This window comes from Capsella rubella, unplaced genomic scaffold, assembly GCF_000375325.1.
Source record: "Capsella rubella cultivar Monte Gargano unplaced genomic scaffold, Caprub1_0 scaffold_8, whole genome shotgun sequence".
In the NCBI taxonomy this organism is placed as follows: Eukaryota; Viridiplantae; Streptophyta; class Magnoliopsida; order Brassicales; family Brassicaceae; genus Capsella; species Capsella rubella.
In genome coordinates, this window is record NW_006238916.1 from 11,771,480 (window position 1) to 11,791,448 (window position 19,969).

General features: G+C 36.3%; 5 protein-coding genes and 1 pseudogene across 8 annotated transcripts; all 6 read right to left on the reverse strand.

Annotated features, from left to right (window-relative positions):
• Positions 1 to 1,495: 1,495 nt before the first annotated feature.
• Positions 1,496 to 3,110, reverse strand: LOC17875365 (flavonol synthase 3). The gene is made up of 3 exons (XM_006279598.2): positions 2,586 to 3,110; positions 2,136 to 2,463; positions 1,496 to 1,995 (listed from the first exon to the last, which is right to left on the reverse strand). The coding sequence occupies exons 1-3, from the start codon at positions 2,966 to 2,968 to the stop codon at positions 1,777 to 1,779; spliced, it is 930 nt and encodes a 309-aa protein (XP_006279660.1). The 5' UTR covers positions 2,969 to 3,110; the 3' UTR covers positions 1,496 to 1,776.
• A 2,182-nt stretch (positions 3,111 to 5,292) lies between these two features.
• LOC17874978 (probable flavonol synthase 5) lies at positions 5,293 to 6,679 on the reverse strand. The gene is made up of 3 exons (XM_006280747.2): positions 6,227 to 6,679; positions 5,728 to 6,055; positions 5,293 to 5,595 (listed from the first exon to the last, which is right to left on the reverse strand). Exons 1-3 carry the CDS (start codon positions 6,646 to 6,648, stop codon positions 5,365 to 5,367), a joined length of 981 nt encoding a protein of 326 aa, XP_006280809.1. The 5' UTR covers positions 6,649 to 6,679; the 3' UTR covers positions 5,293 to 5,364.
• Positions 6,680 to 8,538: 1,859 nt separating this feature from the next.
• Positions 8,539 to 9,689, reverse strand: LOC111829044 (annotated as a pseudogene).
• Positions 9,690 to 10,503: 814 nt separating this feature from the next.
• LOC17876249 (cyclin-dependent kinase E-1) lies at positions 10,504 to 12,962 on the reverse strand. Of its 4 annotated transcripts, none has more exons than XM_023783708.1 (3): positions 12,789 to 12,962; positions 12,340 to 12,437; positions 10,504 to 12,229 (listed from the first exon to the last, which is right to left on the reverse strand). In XM_023783708.1, the coding sequence occupies exon 3, from the start codon at positions 12,126 to 12,128 to the stop codon at positions 10,716 to 10,718; it is 1,413 nt and encodes a 470-aa protein (XP_023639476.1). In that variant the 5' UTR covers positions 12,129 to 12,229; positions 12,340 to 12,437; positions 12,789 to 12,962; the 3' UTR covers positions 10,504 to 10,715. The 4 variants fall into 4 exon arrangements, with proteins under 4 accessions (XP_023639476.1, XP_023639479.1, XP_006279547.1 ...); XM_023783711.1 differs by having other exon boundaries at positions 12,340 to 12,441; XM_006279485.2 differs by lacking the exon at positions 12,340 to 12,437.
• A 484-nt stretch (positions 12,963 to 13,446) lies between these two features.
• On the reverse strand, positions 13,447 to 15,724 carry LOC17875986 (alcohol dehydrogenase). The gene is made up of 8 exons (XM_006281817.2): positions 15,330 to 15,724; positions 15,085 to 15,220; positions 14,931 to 15,000; positions 14,754 to 14,847; positions 14,451 to 14,664; positions 14,199 to 14,340; positions 13,948 to 14,118; positions 13,447 to 13,848 (listed from the first exon to the last, which is right to left on the reverse strand). Exons 1-8 carry the CDS (start codon positions 15,592 to 15,594, stop codon positions 13,657 to 13,659), a joined length of 1,284 nt encoding a protein of 427 aa, XP_006281879.1. The 5' UTR covers positions 15,595 to 15,724; the 3' UTR covers positions 13,447 to 13,656.
• Positions 15,725 to 15,899: 175 nt separating this feature from the next.
• Positions 15,900 to 19,208, reverse strand: LOC17876000 (DEAD-box ATP-dependent RNA helicase 31). The gene is made up of 9 exons (XM_006281684.2): positions 18,384 to 19,208; positions 18,116 to 18,222; positions 17,810 to 17,865; positions 17,495 to 17,719; positions 17,182 to 17,388; positions 16,913 to 17,095; positions 16,617 to 16,832; positions 16,327 to 16,509; positions 15,900 to 16,231 (listed from the first exon to the last, which is right to left on the reverse strand). Exons 1-9 carry the CDS (start codon positions 19,139 to 19,141, stop codon positions 16,004 to 16,006), a joined length of 2,163 nt encoding a protein of 720 aa, XP_006281746.2. The 5' UTR covers positions 19,142 to 19,208; the 3' UTR covers positions 15,900 to 16,003.
• Positions 19,209 to 19,969: the final 761 nt, after the last annotated feature.

Below are 19,969 nucleotides of genomic sequence, written 5' to 3' on the forward strand. Positions count from 1 at the left end.
AAAAAGTCGTAAACAAGCACTAATGCACGTATAAGTGATTTGTTGGGCTGGAAGGTGATATGATTCAAGTATGAAAATCGAAAAGCACCTAAAAGTGTGATAATGATCCAACCAAAAAGTTAACAGTTAATTACAATAATTGTAATAGCGCATAACTTTATTTCATGGCTTCATCGTGACTATTTTGTACGTATATAAATTATCGTATATATATCATGCAATTGAGTTTTCTTTTCGATCGTGATAATGTTACATAATATATAATTATTTTATTTATCAATACAATGTTATATAACTTAAAACATTGTTTTGCCTTGGTAGTCAATCATCAGAAACTCTGGAATTTTAACTTGTATTGCGCTAATTTGAATTTCAACGCTACACTATACATGACGTCATGTATCCTTCTATGTCCGTGGACTCCTCTGGCTTCGCTACCGCTTCCTTCTCTTATATTGACTTCATTAATGTGACCTGATCTTAACTATAATACTAGTAACTTGCAATTGAATGTAATATTATCAATCACATGAATATTTAATTTTGCATAATGACTTAACTTCTTCACTTTTTTTCTTTCTTTTTCTAGATGATTGGTTATTTCTTTCAATGTTAAATTCTTACCAACTTTCCAATAATTATTACAATGTTGTGTTGTTCTCATTGGCCGTAGAATAAGAGGAAGATAACAATCTGTGTATACAGATTAGTATTTCCCATAACAATATGCAAAATGACAATATTGGCGATATTGTCATGACCCTATAGTCAAGACTATAATAGTGCATCAGGTACACCAAAAATTATCATATAATAATAGGTTTCAATTATTTAGGTTGACGACAAAAATAAAGTATTTACATTATTTTGTATTATTACTATATATAGGTCATGAATGTTTTGTAGTTTTTAAATGAGTTTTAGCTTTTGGTTTTTAGTTTTTGCCTTTTGGTTTTTAGTTTTTTAATTTTTGATTTTTGCTGTAGATTTTAGTTTATGCAAAATCTTAAATGGTAATTTGTTTAGTTTTTGGTTTTATATGAAAAAAATAAAAGTTGATAATCAATAAGAAAAAGTCACGTAATATTATTAGAAAGCTGAAAAAAATAGTTTTTAGATTCTATGAAAGAATTGTTAAAATCTGATAAAAACTAGTTTCTCTAAATTTAAGAAAATCACTTTTAGTAAAATCGTAAATGTCAATTATTTTGGTTTTTTAGAATCAAAAACCAAAAACTAATCTAAAAACTGTTGCCATTCAAGGCCATATTCTTTCGTCATTAATTGATAATTTTCTAGATTTTTCACAAATATTTTAAAAATAGTTAACTAGTTGATGATAATTATACCATTTTTGTGACTCACGGTTTTTTAAAACTATAAATCAATGATATTTACTTATTTATCTATAAATTTTAATTTTTGAAACAATATATTTTTTTCTTTTTTACAAAAATCATATTTTAGGAACAGAGGTAATAATAGATAATGTGGGTTAAAACGTTACAATCCAAGTTTAATCATATTAAATTACGCTTTGCCCAACAACTACAAAAATTATTAAAAAATCATACAGTATCAAATTAAATAAACAGTAAACACACATGACAAATGACATACACACACAAATGACACAATGCTGTAATTTGATAAGTAGATAAAACTCCAGCACTCATTATTGAAGCAGACGCAATAAACCCAACAAAACAAACAAGTCTTCTTCATGATCTCTCTCGATCATCTGTTTCTCTGTAATTATGCAGATATTTTTTAATCTCAGTCGAGACTAAGCTTCTTAAGCTTTCGAAATTTGAAGTCTTTGTAGACATAAGGCTTAAACTTGGGAACGCTCTCATCGTCGGTAGTTAGCTCCGGCAAAGGTCCGAAAACGTGATCAAGGCTAGATTCCAGAAAAACCGGCCACGAGATTCTTGTCTTCTCCTTATCCATCGTCGCTCTATGCACCACACTCTTATACTTCCCGTTGCTCATCCTCTGCAAAATCCACAATTATATTAATTCCAAGACTAATATATATGGAACTTCTTTAATTAAATCCATGCATGGTTCTATGAAACGTATAAACAGAAAACACATAATTAATGGTATCTCAAGTTAATAATTAAACTTCTTACAAGGAATTGATCACCAATGATGACGATGATCCCAGAAGTGATATACTTTGCGTCGATCCAGTGGTCATCTTTGAAAGCCTGAAGTCCTAAAGCCTCATTAGCGACCAAGAGTGTGATCCCATTGACGTCAGTGTGATCCGGAGCCCCCACGACCATATCAGGATCTGGACACGGCGGATAGTAATTAATCTTCATCAGATACTCCACCGTCTCGCCGCCTAGACCTTCCTTCAAGGCCTCACGCTTTAACCCTAATCCCTCTGATAGCCACTCCATGAGTTTTTCGGATAGCTTCTTAATGTGAGTTGCGTACTCCTCATTCACTTTACTGCAGTTGGAATCCATAATAATATAACTATTTATTCCATGTATTTAGCTATATATGACTACTAATGCTAATCAGTTTAATTCATAAAAATATTTGAATGATAATGAGTGGATTGCTTGTACATGTACTCTGGAGGACTCTTAGGCCAGAATCTGTGACTGACTCTGGAGGGTGGCCAGATGCGGTGAAAGAGATGATCAACCCATGGGTCTCTTCCTTCCATATCTTTTTGGTACTTGGTTCTGTATCCTTCTGTGTCCATGGAGTCCTTTGGCTTCGCTACGGCCTCCTTCTCTGTCTCGGGAAGCTCGAAAAACTCCTTCCCCGCTTCTTGCAACCGCCGTATCAGCTCCGTCGGGATTCCGTGGTTGACCACCTGAAAAATCCCCCACTCTTCGCTCGCTTTGACAACCGCACGTGCCACAAGCTCTTCGTCGTGGTTACTTAGATCAATGACAGGGATGTCCCTCGAAGAAATGTTGTTTTGGTTTGTATTCATCTCCATTGTGGTTTTCAGTATTTTTAATATCTTCTAGCTAATGGCGGATTTGGATCGTAATATATCTTAAGTTGATTGGAGAGAGAAGTTGCGATATTAATTTTTTTTTTATAGGGGAAGGTGGTGTATGATTTGGGTTGTCTCTACGTTGGTTATGGGACACTGCATGCGAATACGATAATATGATTTTAAAACTAAAAGTAAATTAGTTTATAAATCTGTGGTGGTACACTGGTACTGGTAGTTTCTTAGACCAACATTATTGATAAGATTTTAAGGATAAGAATTACATTAAAAACTATCTTATTTAAGATTTTACCTTTACTAATTAGAGTTTTCTTGACTTAAAAATATAATTAAATTAAATGGAAAATATGTTTTATTTTTAAGAAAGTCTCTTAACTAAGAGACCAAAACTAACTTTTCTTTAAGTGTTTTTAGCTTTATAATGCTAAGAGCTAATACTAAGAGACTACCCATAATGTTGCTATGACATATTAACATAGATTTTATTTTTGTAACTTACCATTTAAACCAAAAATAAATAAATCTCAAAACCTCTTCCAAAACGACATGATAGCTATATCATATAGCATATATGAGTGGCTTTTGCTTTACTATATATAAAGATGAATAGATATATTTATGTTGTTTGCTATGCGTGTACATAATATCTTTCGTATAGAAATTGAATATTGGCATTTAGTTACTATTTACTAGTTTAATTTTTTTTCTTCTTTTTTCATGTAGAAATTAAATATTGCCATTTAGTAACTAAATTAAATAGTTTAACGTAACTACTAGTTTAAATTCAATATTAACATAAATTAAATATTGCCATTTAGACATCGGAGTTTTCTTAATTATCATAATGAAGAGAAAGTCTCCATATTTGCTACATAACCTTGCTTGACGTCGTCGTATATTGATGACTAGTGACAACGTAAACTAATACAGCAAGTTAAACTGTATCTAATTTTTGATGTTAACTTAAAAGTAAATTACATTTTAACGTAACATCAATCAGATAATTTTTAATTTCTAGATAATTGGTCATTTCCCGTCAATATTAAATTCGTACCAACTTTCCAATAATTTTTTTTTTCTTACAATGTTGAATTTCTCGTTGGGTAACGATCGAAAAAGAAAAGAAAATAGGTGTTAGGTACACCAGAATCGTGTAATACTAATAGAATAATAGATTGATATACTGAACTATTTTAGCTTGACGATTAAACATATACATTTATTAATTATTAAATATAATTATTCAGGTTATACGCTGGCCTTTTTTGTATATTTACTTTTCTAGAACATTATTGTCAAGATCATGTACTCTCGTGCAATCACAAACTAAATAATTATCTACCCAATCTTTGTGATATCTGAATAAATATATATCACTGATAAAATATATTTTTTTTTGTCAATCACACATTCGTTAATAAATCAATCCTGATAGAGAGAAAGCCGGAAAAGAGGTTCGGAGCGTTCAAAATACGTCTAAGATATTGGAAAAACTGGCAATTCTTTAAGGGATTGCACCATTGCAACTAGCTTTGCACTATATGTTTTGCACGTATGACAATCAATTCTTCTTATCATGATATTCTCCATAACCCATAACAAAGCCTCCAGCTCAGTATGTAGAGGGGACAAAGTTGCACGTTGGTATTGAAAAAATACTTTAAATGAGAGAATCCGAATACTCGTCTCTCTTCGATGTTTTTTTTTTTTTGGCTTTTGAAGACAGTAAATTAGCTGAGTTAGATCTTATTAGTTAATTTTCAGTAGGATATATAAGACACGAAATTAGAAAAAATGTGTACACTGATTAAGTCTTAAAATCCTGATCGCCTAGTGAGTCTCTAAGGATAATTACTAGTGAGCTGCCTAGCTAATTGGCCAGAATTCGGATCATCAGGGCTTGGGCAATCGCTAGCGTGTGGGAGAGAGAAATTGACAATTTAAGTGTTCTAGTTTTGATTAGTGTACTGAACAGTTTAACGCACGTACCATATATGTATTGAAACTCCCAAACAAAGAAAGTTAAAGGATGCGCGCACGCATTTATAAAAACGTAAACACACGTAACCCTCGATTATGTTTATCACTTCAAATAAATATCCCAACACACAAACATACGTACTGAACAATTTAACGTACCATATACTGAAACTCCCAAACAAAGAAATAAAAGGATACGCACGCATTTATAAAAACGTAAACACACACAACCCTTTATTATGTTTACCATGCATGAAACTCCATTAATTAGAGGAAAGAACAATAGTCATTTGAACGTAACACGAAAAGGAAATTATAAAAAAAAAGAGATAGCTACACTTGAAGGATTTCTTGTTGATGGGTTTATAGGATCTTCAGTAGAGAGGATTAATTATTTATGAACTATATACCTTCTCGACCGCCCATTTTGCAAAGGTCTGGTGCAAATAGTCTTTATAAACTAAAGTCTCAAATTTGGGAGGATTCTCGTCTCCGGTAAGCTCCGGCAAAGGTCCGACGGATATATCACCATCAGGGGCAACAAAAACCGGCCACGAAATCCTAAATCTCTCCTTATCCAACATTGCTCTGTGAAGCACGTTCTTGTACCTCCCGTTGCTCATCCTCTGCGATAGTTAAATTAATCAATTCCCAAACGTTTCCAACTCAATAAACTAATTAAAAATATATACTACGTTATCATAATAACTAAAGGAAAAACAGAAAGACAATAATAGTAGAAAAAACTTAAACAATACCATGAGCTGATCGCCTATAATAACAACCACAGCGGAGTCGATATACTCAACGTTTAACCATCGTTCGTCCTTGAAGACTTGAAGTCCAGGAACCTCATTGGGGACGAGAAGTGCGAGTGCCCCTATATCGGTGTGCGCAGCGGCTCCAATGACTAATTCCGATTTTTCAGACGGCTGATAGTAATTGATCCTTATCACATACTCTGCCATTTCCCCACCTAAACTTTGCGTCAAAGCCAAGGAAGGTAACCCTAATCCCTCTGATAACCAACCGAGAATTTTCTCTGTTAGCTTCTTCATATGCCTTGTGTACTCCTCATTCACCTCCCTGAAACCGCCATGCCCCAAAATATATATCGACCAAAAGCTAACTTTTGGCTTCAAGATTTTGTTAAGAAAATAAATTATATATATATAACGTAAAAACATATATATATATATATATATATATATATATATACACTAATCTGTATCTAATTTGATCTTATTAGAAACGTACCTGTACTGGGGAGGATTCTTAGGCCAATATTTATAATTGATGAGAGAGGGTGGGGAGAGTCTGTGACTTAGATGTTCATCCCAAGCCTTAATACCTTGTAGATAGTTCCTCTTGTATCCTTCAATGTCTTCCTCTTTCGCCACAGCTTCCTTTTCTGCCTCGGCGAGCTCAAAAAACTGCTTCCCAACCACTTGCAGCTGCCGCATCAGCTCCGTTGGAATCCCATGGTTGACCACCTGAAAAACTCCCCACTCTTCACTCGCTTTCGTCACCTCACTCACCAGGAACGCTTCATCAGAAACGCTTAGATCAACCACAGGAATGTTCAGTTCCATGCTTTCCCGAAGAGTTGAGCTCGCCAATTGCTTGCACAAAGACGGGAGAGACGAAGGAGATGTTTTGTGGTTTTTCTCGTCTTCCATGACTTCACTCTAGTGTCCAAGTTGGTTTTTTCTTTTAGTGATAGGTGTGACAGGGAGAAAACAAGGCTAAAAGGGGCTTAAATAGGGTAAGAGCTATGGTTTGGCTCAAAAGCACTAAGCTCAAGCTTTTATTCTTTTTCATTTTTTTATTCCCACATCTTAAGTTATATGTTCAAATGGTTTTCAATTATAAGATGCATATATTGTAAATAAGTTATTTTTTTTGGTTGAATAAATTTTGCATTCATTCAAAAAAATAAAAAAATTATTATTTGTATTTGGAGAGATTCATGCTAAAAGTATAAAATTTTAAATTAATATTTTAATTTAAAAATATAATATTAGATTTTTTTGTTTGTAGTGGAGTATAACATTAAATTTTATATCTCAATAATAATACTAAACATATGAAATTACATTAAAATATATTACTTAATTATATTTAAGAAAAGAAAATAGCCAAGCTCTTCACAAATAAACAACCCAAAATGATTTAATGAGAAAATATGACAAAACATAAATATTGTAAAAATTGTGCTAGAGTATATAGCATTTTTGTAAGTTGGTAGTCTATTTATTGGATGTGTTTTTCAAGCAAAAAGTTCACATGCAAATCTCGATTGTAAATGGAACTATATAATTCGGATATAACTTTTTAGGATTACGAAGATCAAAAAAAAAAAAAAAAAGACGACAACTAGTAGTTGGCAAACGCTACCACAGTCTAATAATTGTTCTCTGGCATGGAAAACGTTATGGGTCCGTCTCGTATAATTGAATTATTATGAAATGTCTACATCTCATATTGGCCATTGTAATTAACAAAGAAGAAAATACAAAAAACTTGTTGCAATCAACTAAAGATTGCATGAATTAGTTTTAAACTCAGTATCCTAAAGAACATAGTTTAGGCAGCTGTCTAGAGGCAGGTGCTAGCACTGCTAGGTCCTCGATCATAAACGGTGGCGACTATTTACCTAATTATACATTTCTGTTATCTAGCATCCAACCTCATCGACAATCATATGTTGTTTCCTTCAGACCTTATGCAGAAATATATGGTTTAAGAGATAGACAACTCCGCATTGATCTAACAAGATGGACACATCTTTTTACCAAAAAACCAAAATAAAATAAAAATGATGGACACATGTGCTTCTTAGTTAAACCTAGTTTTTGTCTTCGGCCGGGTATGACTTCTTCTACTATGCAGGGTAACGGTTTGGTATATATAAATTCTATAATCAAACAAAACTCCAACAAACTACTTTAGTTTTATAAAAGTTAATAAACTCTTTATTTTGAAGGAAAAAGAAAACTCCTAGATATTCTATAGATAAATTATAAGGAAGACCCAAAACACAACGCATATATATACGCTCTTGGCACAGAAGAGGTCTCTTATTGAATTTATATAAGTTTGGTCTAGCTTTACGTCGCATATTGATGACAACGTTACCATATACAGCAAGTTAAACTGATCTTATATTTTTGAGGTTCTACATAGGAGTGATAACAACGAACCCACGCGCCGTGAAGACCAATTTTCATATAATGAACTAATTATTGTTAATCACTTTCCCCATATCAAATATTATTTTATCACTTAACTTTTATTTTGTCAAATCTTCTTCCACTTAGTTTTCTCCAAATAGTTAGTGCACCATACATATATATATATAAATCTCGAAGAAGAAGTTAATGAACCGGGAATTACAAAAAAGTAAAAAAACACACGTACGTATACGTATTAATTAGTACAATGCATTTATATATAGAAACTCCAAAAGAGAGAAAGAACACATATCAACAAACTAATCATCATCTAATTGTTTGTTGATAAAGCGTAACTCGAAAACGAAACGAAAAGAAAAACTCTAGAACATTTGATAGGATGACTTGAAACAATATTTATATATTCATCATCATTTGATTATTTTGTGGGATACTTTTGTTTCTTAGTTTTCAGTAGACTGGAAGATCTTCGAGCGCCCACCCTCTTATCTTCTGGTCAATATAGTCTTTATATATTAGAGTCTCGAATTTGGGAGGATTCTCGTCTCCGGTAAGCTCAGGCAAAGGTCCGACGGACATATCAGCCCTAGGCGCAACAAAAACCGGCCAAGAAATCCTCATCTTTCCTTATCCGACTTTGTTCTGTGAAGCACGTTCTTGAACCTCCCGTTGGTCATTCTCTGCAATTCATTTGAATCCACAAAGTCAACCTCCAAAACATTTGCCAATCTCAAGTAAAGAAAAGAAGAAAAACAAAAAAAGAGTCAACCATACTATGAGTTGATCGCCGATGATAACAACAACAGCGGAGTCGATATAGTATAAGGTCTAAGTCATATGCTTTGTGTACTCCTTGTCACATCCCTGATACCGTCATGTCTCAAAATATATGAAAATCCAACGTATAAATTGTACTTTTTTTTTTAAGAAAGCGAAATTAAACGTAAAACATAAGGAATCCGCTTATTGCTAATTAGTTTTGAAATAGTAATGACTTATAGTATAATTAACGACTTTATTAGGAAACGTTACGTACCTATATATTGGGGAGGGAGGATTCTTAGGCCAACAGAGGGTGGGGAGAGTCTGTGAAACAGATGTTCGTCCCAAGCGTTTATACCTCCTACTCCTAGATAGTTTCTCTTGTATCCTTGGAAGTCTTCCTCTTTCGCCATGCTTTCCTTTTCTGCCTCCGGTAGGTCGAAAAAACTGCTTCCCAGCCACCTGAAGCTGCTGCATATATCAGCTCCGTCGGAATCCCATGGTTAACCACCTGAAAGACTCCCCACTCTTCACTCGCCTTCATCACCTCACGCACCAGGAAGTCTTCATCAGAAACGCTTAGATCAACCACGGGAACGTCATCCGCGCTTCCTCCAAGAGTTGTGCCTGCCAATTGCCAATTGCTTGCTCAGAGATTGGAGAGATGAAGAAGAAGATGTATCGTGGTTTCTCTCGTCTTCCATTGCTTCACTTAAACTGATGTCCAAGTTTGTTGCCTTTATGGTGATATATAGGGTGTGAGAAGGAGGAAAGGCTAGCTAATAACCCCGTTACTGCTCGAGGTTATTGATTTTCATATATTGAATGTGATTTTTTTTTTTTTTTTTTTTTTTTTTTAAATTATTTTATAATGAAGAAGTCAAATTCACATGGATATAAAAGTCTCATACCCTCGATTATGAATGGAACCAAATTATTGTGAGGTTGTAATTTTTTAGAATAATACTTTTATACTAAAATAGAGAAGACGTATACAATTACATTAGTAGTAAATAAGTCACATGCATTACAGTCCAGCCTACTAATAAGTTTTCTATGGTATATGAAACAGTCGTTGATACATAATCTATCTACTACTAATCATAAACATCACATATCTTGTTTTTTCTTAAACATCACAATGGGCATATATCTAATTAATAAATAAAAAAAATACAAAAAAAATACCAAAAAACTTGCAAGCAAGTGTTTCCGTAAAATACAAAGATACGCGTTGACCAACCAAGATCAATACATGTTATATATCTCACACATATTAATTATTTTTTAAACCTAGTTGTGAATCTACAACAGAAGTAAGACAAGGAAAGACATATATTTAGGAAAATTCCGAAGTTTGCGAAACATTGTCTGGTCACACTGGTGATGGACTGGCCATGCAAAGAAAACCAAGTTTCATAAAACGTAAGAAACGTCACCAAATTTGTTATTCATAATAACTGCAGTCTCGTTCCATAGGTGGGTGATAAGCAAATATGTATTTTATTGCATATATTTCTCTGGCAGATCTCTTTTTTTACCTTTTTTTTTTAATTTTTATTATTTTGAGAAATAATGTTAAGGGAAATGGTGCTCTAATTAACAAACACTTGAGAGGATGTTTTTACAAAAACTACAGAATCCAATCCATCCATATGAATAGCAACATACCACATGCTGCATTACAATCTAACTCTACTCTAGAAAGCAAATCGCAACGCTTTCTTCTGCTGCAAACACACAGAATCTCACCCGAGTTTGATGTTATCCATTCTCACCTTATAATCTCACTAGAGGCGTCTGGTTTTGTTAGGAGGTGCGTAACCTGACATACCCATCCCGGGATCCTTCCTTCTTAGCTGTTGCTGCTGGTGAGGTTGGCCCATCCCGCGCTGCTGCTGCAGCGGAACACTCGGGTTCATCCCTGCCTGCGCCGGGAAATTATAAGCCATCATGCCTTGAGGTTGCATCCTCTGCATGTTATGTGCAACCATTGGTCTTGGCATCGATCTATTGCCCATTCCATGAGCTCCTGCCATGTTCCCTGCTACGTTTCCTGCTGCTGCTACTGCTTGAGGAGGATTGATGCTGGTCGTGCCTTCGAAATCCGTGTTTGTGTCCACTGGACGAGTTGGGTAATTCACATTCTTCTCCATTGGTTGGGTGGCTACAAACGCATTCCGTCCCGGCAGGGGATCCATTCGGAAATACTCGTGTTCTAGTGCTTGTGAAGCCGTGATCCGCTTTAGAGGGTCGTATTCCAGCATTTTGGATAAGAGATCATACGCAGGACTTTTCTGATTCAGGTGAACCACGTTGTGGAGACCCACACTGTCATATTTGCGAGCTTGAATGTGTTGAACATCGGTATGCCAGTGTGGGAGGTTAACTAGTGTTGGCCATTTATCCATCGTCGGGTGGCCTAAGATCTTAAATATCTTGTCGAGTTGATCTAACTGGAAAGGGTTTGGAGCCGATTTCGCTTCTGCTCCTTGGAACAATGGTTTGAGAGTAAGTAATTCCGCGAATATACAGCCAACTGCCCACATATCAACGGCACTTGTATAGTGCTTCGAGCCAAGAAGCAGTTCAGGTGCTCGGTACCAGATTGTGACCACAACTCCGTTATCCGACAGAGGTTTCAAAGGAGCTTGATAAATCCTTGCAAGCCCGAAATCAGCTATTTTCACTATTCCGTGTTCTTCTCCATCACCCATAACCAAGATATTCGATGGTTTCAAATCTCTGTGTATAATCCAATTACTGTGAAGATAGTTCAATCCGTTGAGAAGCTGCCAGAGCAAAGACTTAACAGTGTAGGTGTTTATCGAATGGCCGACTTTGTCTCTGTGGTGCCTGATGATTTCATAGAGATCATACTCGGCATAATCAAAGGCAAGATAAAGAGACATGTCTGAAAAATTGATGTGGACATTCACAAGCTTAACGACGTTCTCATGGGAAATCTCTCTGAGCAACATGATCTCGCGAATAGCAGTTGGGGAAACACCATCTCCGTCTTTTGACTGCTTAAACTTCTTGATGGCAATAGGTCTTTTAGGCGGAGTCTTGGTTCTAGCCAAGAAAACAAGACCATAGGTTCCTTCACCAATCTTACCAACGAGATTGTACTGTTGCAGCCATTCTGGTTTCTCAGTACTGCTGTTCGAGCTGTTAGATCTAGTGGAACTCCCATCTCCCATTGCTTTTAGTATTCTCTACCTTAATGTCTTTACCATGTGAATTCGGAAAAGGGTAGAGTCTAACAAAACGAAACCATCTAGATTTACTCTTTGTAGTTTTCCTGAAATTTGAACAAAACTTTGGAAAAATCAGCCATAGGAATGAGTCTATTGAACCATTCCATCTAAAAATATACTTGTGAGATTCAATTAAGTGATCCAAATTACTTACAAGCAAGGAACTTCACAGAATAAGATCTAGGACACCTCATAGACCTACGTTTCAGAATTTGCTGAACATACAACTTCACATCCCTCACCCTCAGAAAACTTCCTACGAACAAAGTCAGACCCAAAGACTCCAAATTTTTCAGCAATTGACGTCTTATCAAATCTCACCTTCAAAAATGGAATTCATCTAGACCCAGAAACGAAAACACGAGACTTTACAACAAAATATGAAAAAAAGGATCAATTCAGTTGAAAATTATCAAGCTCCAGAGACAACAATAACCAGAGGAAGACCCTACAAAATTCAATACCCGGAGCTAAGTTGCCCTAACCTAATCAAACACCTAAAAAATTCCAGATTCCAAGCTCGAGACCTATACGATCTGTTTTTGTTTATATAAAAAAAAAATCAACGAATCGGGGAATTAGAAATACGTAAAAGGATCTGACCAGATAAATATTGGGAGGAGGAGCTCGAGCTTGGAGAACGTCGGAGACGGAGACAAATAAAAACCGAGAAAATTCCGGTGAGACGGAAGGGAGAAGATTGAGTTGTCCCGAAAACGGTGACGTTGTGAAGAAGCAGCCGACGCTGAGAATGGAAACTAGATTTGTAATTTAGCCACTTGGTCCAACAAACAGCTATTATTATTTATCTTCACTCATATTCTTTTCATATAAAAAGGTTTGTTCTTATATATTAAAGTGTAAATTAGTATTCAGTAGATTGGATAATTTTCAAAAATTAATAGACACCAGATATAATAAGAATAAACCTAAATCTTATGAATTTGATATTTCTTAGTTATCTAGGATATGTCAGAAATAAGAAAATTCTGAAAGAGGCAAGAAATTATCTTTTTAATATTAAAAAAAAAACAGTTTAGAAACACAATAACTGTTTAAAATAAATAAATATGGTAAAATTACGAATAAATGTCCAGTTACTACAGGTCTTTTAACTGTCTAGTAACTATAATTTTACCAGTATAGAAACTAATTTTTTTTTTACCCTGCTTACTTCTTGACTATTCATATTTAGGCTAAATCACGTATACAATTATCTTATTAAGCTCATCTTATTAAAGCTTAGGAGGAACTACAAAACGGTTTCACCATCATACATGCTTCTTTATTGATTATCAAGAACAATGTTGAAAAAAGGACAACTCAGAAGACATTGTTATGCACAGTGAAGCAAACACAAGTAAAAAATTGTCTGAAGATTGTAGTAGCTAGCAGTAGCAACTAAAAAAAAAACTTAGTGAATCAGGTATGAAGCAGTCATTTACCACATATAGAACCAGATAGCTATAGTTTATAGTATCTCAACAACACCTCGGCTTACGATTTTGCCTTCGTTAAGATCTTGAAATGCTTTTCCTGCATCTTCAAACTTGTATTTACTTGAAACTGCGTTTGTTAAATTGAAAATCCCTGACTCTGCCAATTTCACTACTTTAGGAAGATCCTGTCTTGCTCTTCCTCCATATGACCCTATAACTTTTATCTTCACATAGTTTTGAAAAAAAAAAAAAAAAAGAGCTTCAGCATCATGGTCCGCACCAGTGAATTTTTCTAACTAGGCCAAGAGAGTAAGAACCCAAACCTTCCTACGAACAAGTCGGTTTATGTCTATCTCTCCAACAGAACCAGCTTTTGAGAGTCCAATCATCACAGCTTTTCCACCATCTTTCACACTTAGTGTGCACTGCATGAAAGTTTGGGGCCTTCCCAAGGCTTCAACAGCAACATCAACACCCATCCCACCGGTTATTTCCTATGAAGAAGAAACAGTTTTTCATATTAATACCAATCAAAGGTCTATCGCTACAAGAAATGAGCCTTAATCAACCATACCCTTATCCTTTCAACAGCATCTTCTTTAGCGGCATTAACAATATGAGTAGCACCAAGTGTCTTGGCCTTCTGCAATTTATCATCCTGAACATCCACAGCAATTATATCCGAAGCTCCAAAAGCCCTCGCTATCTGCAAACAACTGAAGCAACAACTCAAAGATGGTTATGGTTATACAAGAAGCAATTAAAACCTCATGTTAGAACTACCCTCAAATCAGGTACTAAATACAATGCCACACATATAACATACCTCGAACCAACACCACCAATTCCAATAACTGCAATAGAATCTCCAGGACGGATCTCAGCAGCATGAGCCATAGCCCCATATGCTGTAAAAACAGCACAGCCTAGAATCGCAGATTCAGTATAGGGCAAAGAATCTGGCAGAGGAGCTAACCCGTGAGCTGGTGTGACACAGTACTCCGCCATCCCTCCCATACTGTACATATACACTGGTGAATCTGCAGGAAAATAAGAAATGTTAATTAGATTAAACAATCACGGTTCTCCTAACATGCCACCTTTTTGTTTAAAAAGCCTTCAAATTTACCATCGTGTCGCAAAAACAGACGAGTTTCGCCATCATAAAGAGTTCCTTTCGCCCTGTTGTAAGCAAAGAAGTCTTCACATAAATCATCATGGCCCTGTATCCAGGTGAAAGTATCAGCTAAAAGTTACAGTTCTCAGATTAGAGAATCCAATGAAAGCACTACACTTTTATACTCACCTTAGCACAATAAGAACAGGTTCCACAAGGCATAATGAAAGCTCCAACTACACGAGAGCCGACTGGAAATCTGAACAAAAAAAGGTTGAGACATTTAGGATTATAAACAAAACATATAAATCCATTAGTGTTGAGGAGAAAAAAAAGGAAGAACCTTTTAATGATCTTGTGATCAGTAAGTGGACCGTGTTCAACTACTTCACCAGTGATCTCATGCCCAATAACACAAGGACTAGAGAATGGTATCTCTCCTTTCATCACATGAAGATCAGAGTGACAAACTCCACAAGCTGCCCACAAAAGAATTAAAAATGAGCATTGAAATTTCAACATTTGAATCCTATAGAGTTGATTCAATCTCTTGAATCCGAGAACATGGAGAAGAATTGTATTGTATACCTTTGGTTTTGATGAGAATTTCATTGGCTTTAGGCCGAGGGATATGAAATTCTTCGATGGTTAGAGGCTTGTTGGGCTCGCGATACACGGCTCCACGCATGAATCCGCCGGAGCTCACGTGATACCCAGCCATGGATTGAGTATCATCACCGGAGGCTCCGGTTTGAAGGGACCTGGAGGAGAATGAAGAGCCAACGGCGAGTCTAGTCAACGACAGGAGGTTTTTAGTCGCGGAGGCGCGGCGGAGAATTGGAGCAAACGCCATGCGAACACAACGGAGGAGTTGATCGGAGTTTTAGGACAACGAAAAAGACACTTGACGCTAGAGAGAGATCTGTTAACACGACGCGCTTAGAAGGTTAACTAATCTCTGAAGGTGTGTTACTCATGCGCCTATACTGCGTTTGCTCTTTGATTTGTTTACTAGTTTAGTATTGTTCTCTGGTCCACATCTACGTGTATATCTTATCTACGAATTAGACAATTAATTAATTATATTAAATTATTAATTAACAATTTGGGGATTTATCTGATGAAACGTAAAAGTAGAGCTGTAGAGACTAGAGATGATGAAATAACACAAAGGGATTAGTAGAGCTGTAAAGATGATGAAATAACACAGAAGGGAGCTTCATACAAAGTCAATTAATTAAAAAAAAAACACAAGGACATATTTACTTGGCTCTAAGACCAGGAACATTTTTGAGACCCATCTTACCAAGGATAAGTTTTGGTATAGCTGGAGGATTGTCAAGTCCCATACTACGACTAAACTCGTTTGCCAACTCCACAACCCTTTCTTTGTCTCTTCCAATCATCTTTTGTGAGTTATAGTAACCCAACCAAGCCTGATACGCCGCCTCCTTGTTCCTCATCTCCACATGGCAAAGAGCCTTCTGCACCTGTTTGTTCCAATTGCAAAGAGTTGAGTTTCTCATATCCATCAGTGTAGGCTTTTGTCAACATCAGTGGTGGTTTAGTGATGAAGAGGGGTAACCTTTTTCACAGTTTCCGGGTCTACTGCCGGCAAAGAAGACTTAGTGATGGGTAAGTCTTTCAGAGATGATAGAAAGTATTCCTCCCATGGTGCCAACAACAATATGCCTTCTCCTTCCTTTCCTTTTCTCCCGGTTCTACCGAGTCTGTGTATATACTGTTCTCTGTCTTTTGGCAACCCCACCTGTACAAGTAAGGAAATGTATACAGTTTCTGTGAAACCCCAAAAAAAAACAGTTTCTAGTTTGAAGTTGAGGTAAGAGTTTTGTAATATTGTATAATAGATTTTACCTGTAAAACAAGGGTCACATCAGGGTAGTCAACTCCTCGAGCAGATACATCCGAAGTTACCAGAATCAAACCCTTGGATTTTCGGAACTCATTAGAAACCCTTGTCCTGTAACTCTGTGGTTTTCTAGAATGGATCTCTCTCACATTTAAGTTTAGCTCACCAAGTAGATCAGCCACTAATTTTGTAACCATAGCAGTCGTACAGAAGACAATGACCTCCAGGAACAAGTGTTAGTCAGAAAGGGAAAATAATAGCCACCGGGGTCTGCCACAGGCGATGGGAAGAAATTTTGTACCTTATAGTCCACATTATCCATTATATGTTCGCGAAGAAGTGTGTACAGAAGAGAGAAATGTCTGTCCAGAGATGCAATCATGTGCGTTTGTCTAACTTGTTGATGCGTCTCACCAGTGCCTTCGTGAACACAGTTGACAAACTCGTGATCCCGCCTCAGAGCAATCAGGCATATTTGGCGGACCTTTACACAAATCAAGACCCATTACAACAAGGGACTATCGCAACAAGAACAGAACCCAAAATAATTATGAAAAAAATGAGACAGACCTCTTCAGGTACCGTGGCGGAAAATAGAAAAGTTTGTCTCTCCTTAGGAACAGCGGAAATTATTCTCTCAATGTCCTTGCGGAAACCCATGTCTAAAAGATGGTCAGCTTCATCAAGCACAAGGACTTTCACACCCTTTAACCTTGTCGCCAATCCTGGCGTGTTCTCGATATGGTCTTTGAGCCTTCCAGGTGTAGCCACTAAAATCTGAAAGTTTCAAATTACAGTTATGATATGGGCTTGGGGAACTTTAAGGATTTGCTCCGAAGATGAGTGAGCCTCAACTATAAAAACCAAAGGAAATGATATTCACCTGGCAGGGATTTGTTTGCATACGCTTTTGCTCTAAACCAAGTCTTGTCCCTCCAATCACAACTTGAACACCAATAGTTGGATGATACTTTAGCAAGGTGTTTGCTTCTGTAGCAGCTTGATTGGCAAGTTCTCTAGTTGGGCATATAACAAGCGCAAGAATCGGGGGTCGCTTATTATCAGGGCTTGTAGGAGGAGATTTGACGACTACTTCAATAGATGGAAGCTTGAAAATAAACATCAGCAATAAGTACATATCCTAAATACAGGTTCAATCCATTACCATATGGCCAACTTAGTGTATGGTATGTCTCACCAAAAACGCTACAGTTTTCCCAGTTCCTGTTTTGGCCTTAGCTAGGACATCTTTACCTGGAAAAAGCAGAAATGTCAAAGAAACCAAAGAACTAAAGAAAATATAAAGTCATAAGAAAATAGAAGTCCTTGTGTACTTGAGGTTCACAAAGTTTGTAAGCTTTTCTTTTTACTACTGGATTGCTAGGCTGAAATAGGTCGTGATCATATAAAGCTTGGTAGAATCACCACTTCTTAAATCATGATGTTGTTTTCTTTCTGCACCATTGATCCAATAAGCATCATTAAAATAAAAAAGAAGATATACCTTTGAGAATTATAGGAAGAGTAGCTTCCTGCACAACAGTCATTGTCTCGTATCCAGCATCCTTGATTGCTTTTAGCGATAAGGGAGATAATGGATACTGATCGAATCTGTTAAAATACATTATACCATTTACATATAACTCTCAATAAAACGGTACCAAGTGATCAGAGTAAAAGTAAAGATACAATCAAGCAAAACTCAGAGGAAGTTAATGTATTCTCCATAGTTCAACAGCACACAGAAGAAACTAGATTTGGAACAACGTTACCTTGTCTTAGTCAAATAAGAATTATCTGCATTCCTTGCTTTATCCTCTCCTATAGCATTCTCCTTATCAAACCCAAAAGCAGAAACCCCTTTCTTCTTAAGAAATTCATAATCTTCGTCCTCTTCCTCATCAACATCTTCGCTAAGCACATCCCCGATACCTCCCATTTTTAAACTCTGCAGATCCTCATCACTACTTTCGTCTTCAAGAAGACGATCACCCTGCTTCCCTAAACCCTTGTAGTCTTCTCTACTTCTATCTCTCCTAAAACTTGTCTCTTTCTTCCCACGAAAATACGCTTCACTACTCTTCCCCTGAATCCGACCATTCAATCCACTTCCACCATACCGCTTATCCCGAGAGGAGTCAACTTGGTTGCGAATTCCTCTCCTGTCTTGGTTTCTCCCTCTGAAACGATCATCCACGTTTGGACCCGAATCTTCATCGTCATTCGTGACAAGTCCACGCGACGATCCGGTTCTAAAACCGCTAACCCAATCACTGAGCTCTTCCTCGTCTTCGATCAAGCTCTTTGAAGAGCGAATTTCTCTTCCCTCTCGACTCCTCCGCTCAAATTCGGGCTGGTCTCTGTTCGTACGGGTTGAGAAGTTGATGCGAGACCCGAATTCATAGTAATTCAATCTAGAAGAGAATATCCGAAAGAGTAAAGGGACGGAGCTAGAGGGATTATAAGAGAGACGAGTACCCAGAAGAGAGTTAGTGAAGAATCGTATTCGGAGAGGGAACTTCAAAGGCATGATTTTAGCTAAATGACGGAGTTTCGCCGTCTCCGGTGGCCGGTAAAACTGGAGCCAAGTGAAAGGGTTCAGTGAGTGAGGCTTTTTTCGAGTTTCAGACTTCAGTGGTTTAAGGAACAGAGAAGAACCGTTAAACGACGACGTATCATCCATTTATATGTATATGTTTTAGGACGAAAATTAGTTTATCGGGCTTTCTTTCCCGATTTAAGCTTTCTTCACAAGCCCAGCTAATATCATGTTCACTATCTGAAGAACCTTAAAACGACGGCGTACCGTATGCACAAATATGGTTAGTAACGTTAATAATCTCTAATATCTATTATGACCTAACCTAACTGATTCACCGTGTTTATATCCACCTAATTAACGACTGCAATCATCATAACTCCAAATGATGTCCAAAAAAAAAACACTTTAATTCTGTAGTAGTATTTCTTACTCAATCTCAAAAACTCCTTTAGTTTACTCCCCAAACTTTTGCCGGATTAATTTACTGTATAATTAATTTGCATTTTTTCACAAAGATTTAGTGAGGCAATATATATTGTTGGATATAAATGATAAAATCGATTTTTTATTACATATATTTTTCAATGATTTATATACAGTATGTATAAATTTATAATGAACGCATACCATTCAGTAGCTTTTAAGTTAATTCACTGGACCAAATATTTGAACTAAACTATGACTTTGTCTAATGCAATTATACAATACTTTGATCTCTAAGGCAAAGACGATACACAATACAACATAAGTCTTTTTTGGAGTTGATTAAGTTTGTAAAAAAACATGGTGGCTCACTCAATACCACTAGTAGCAGGG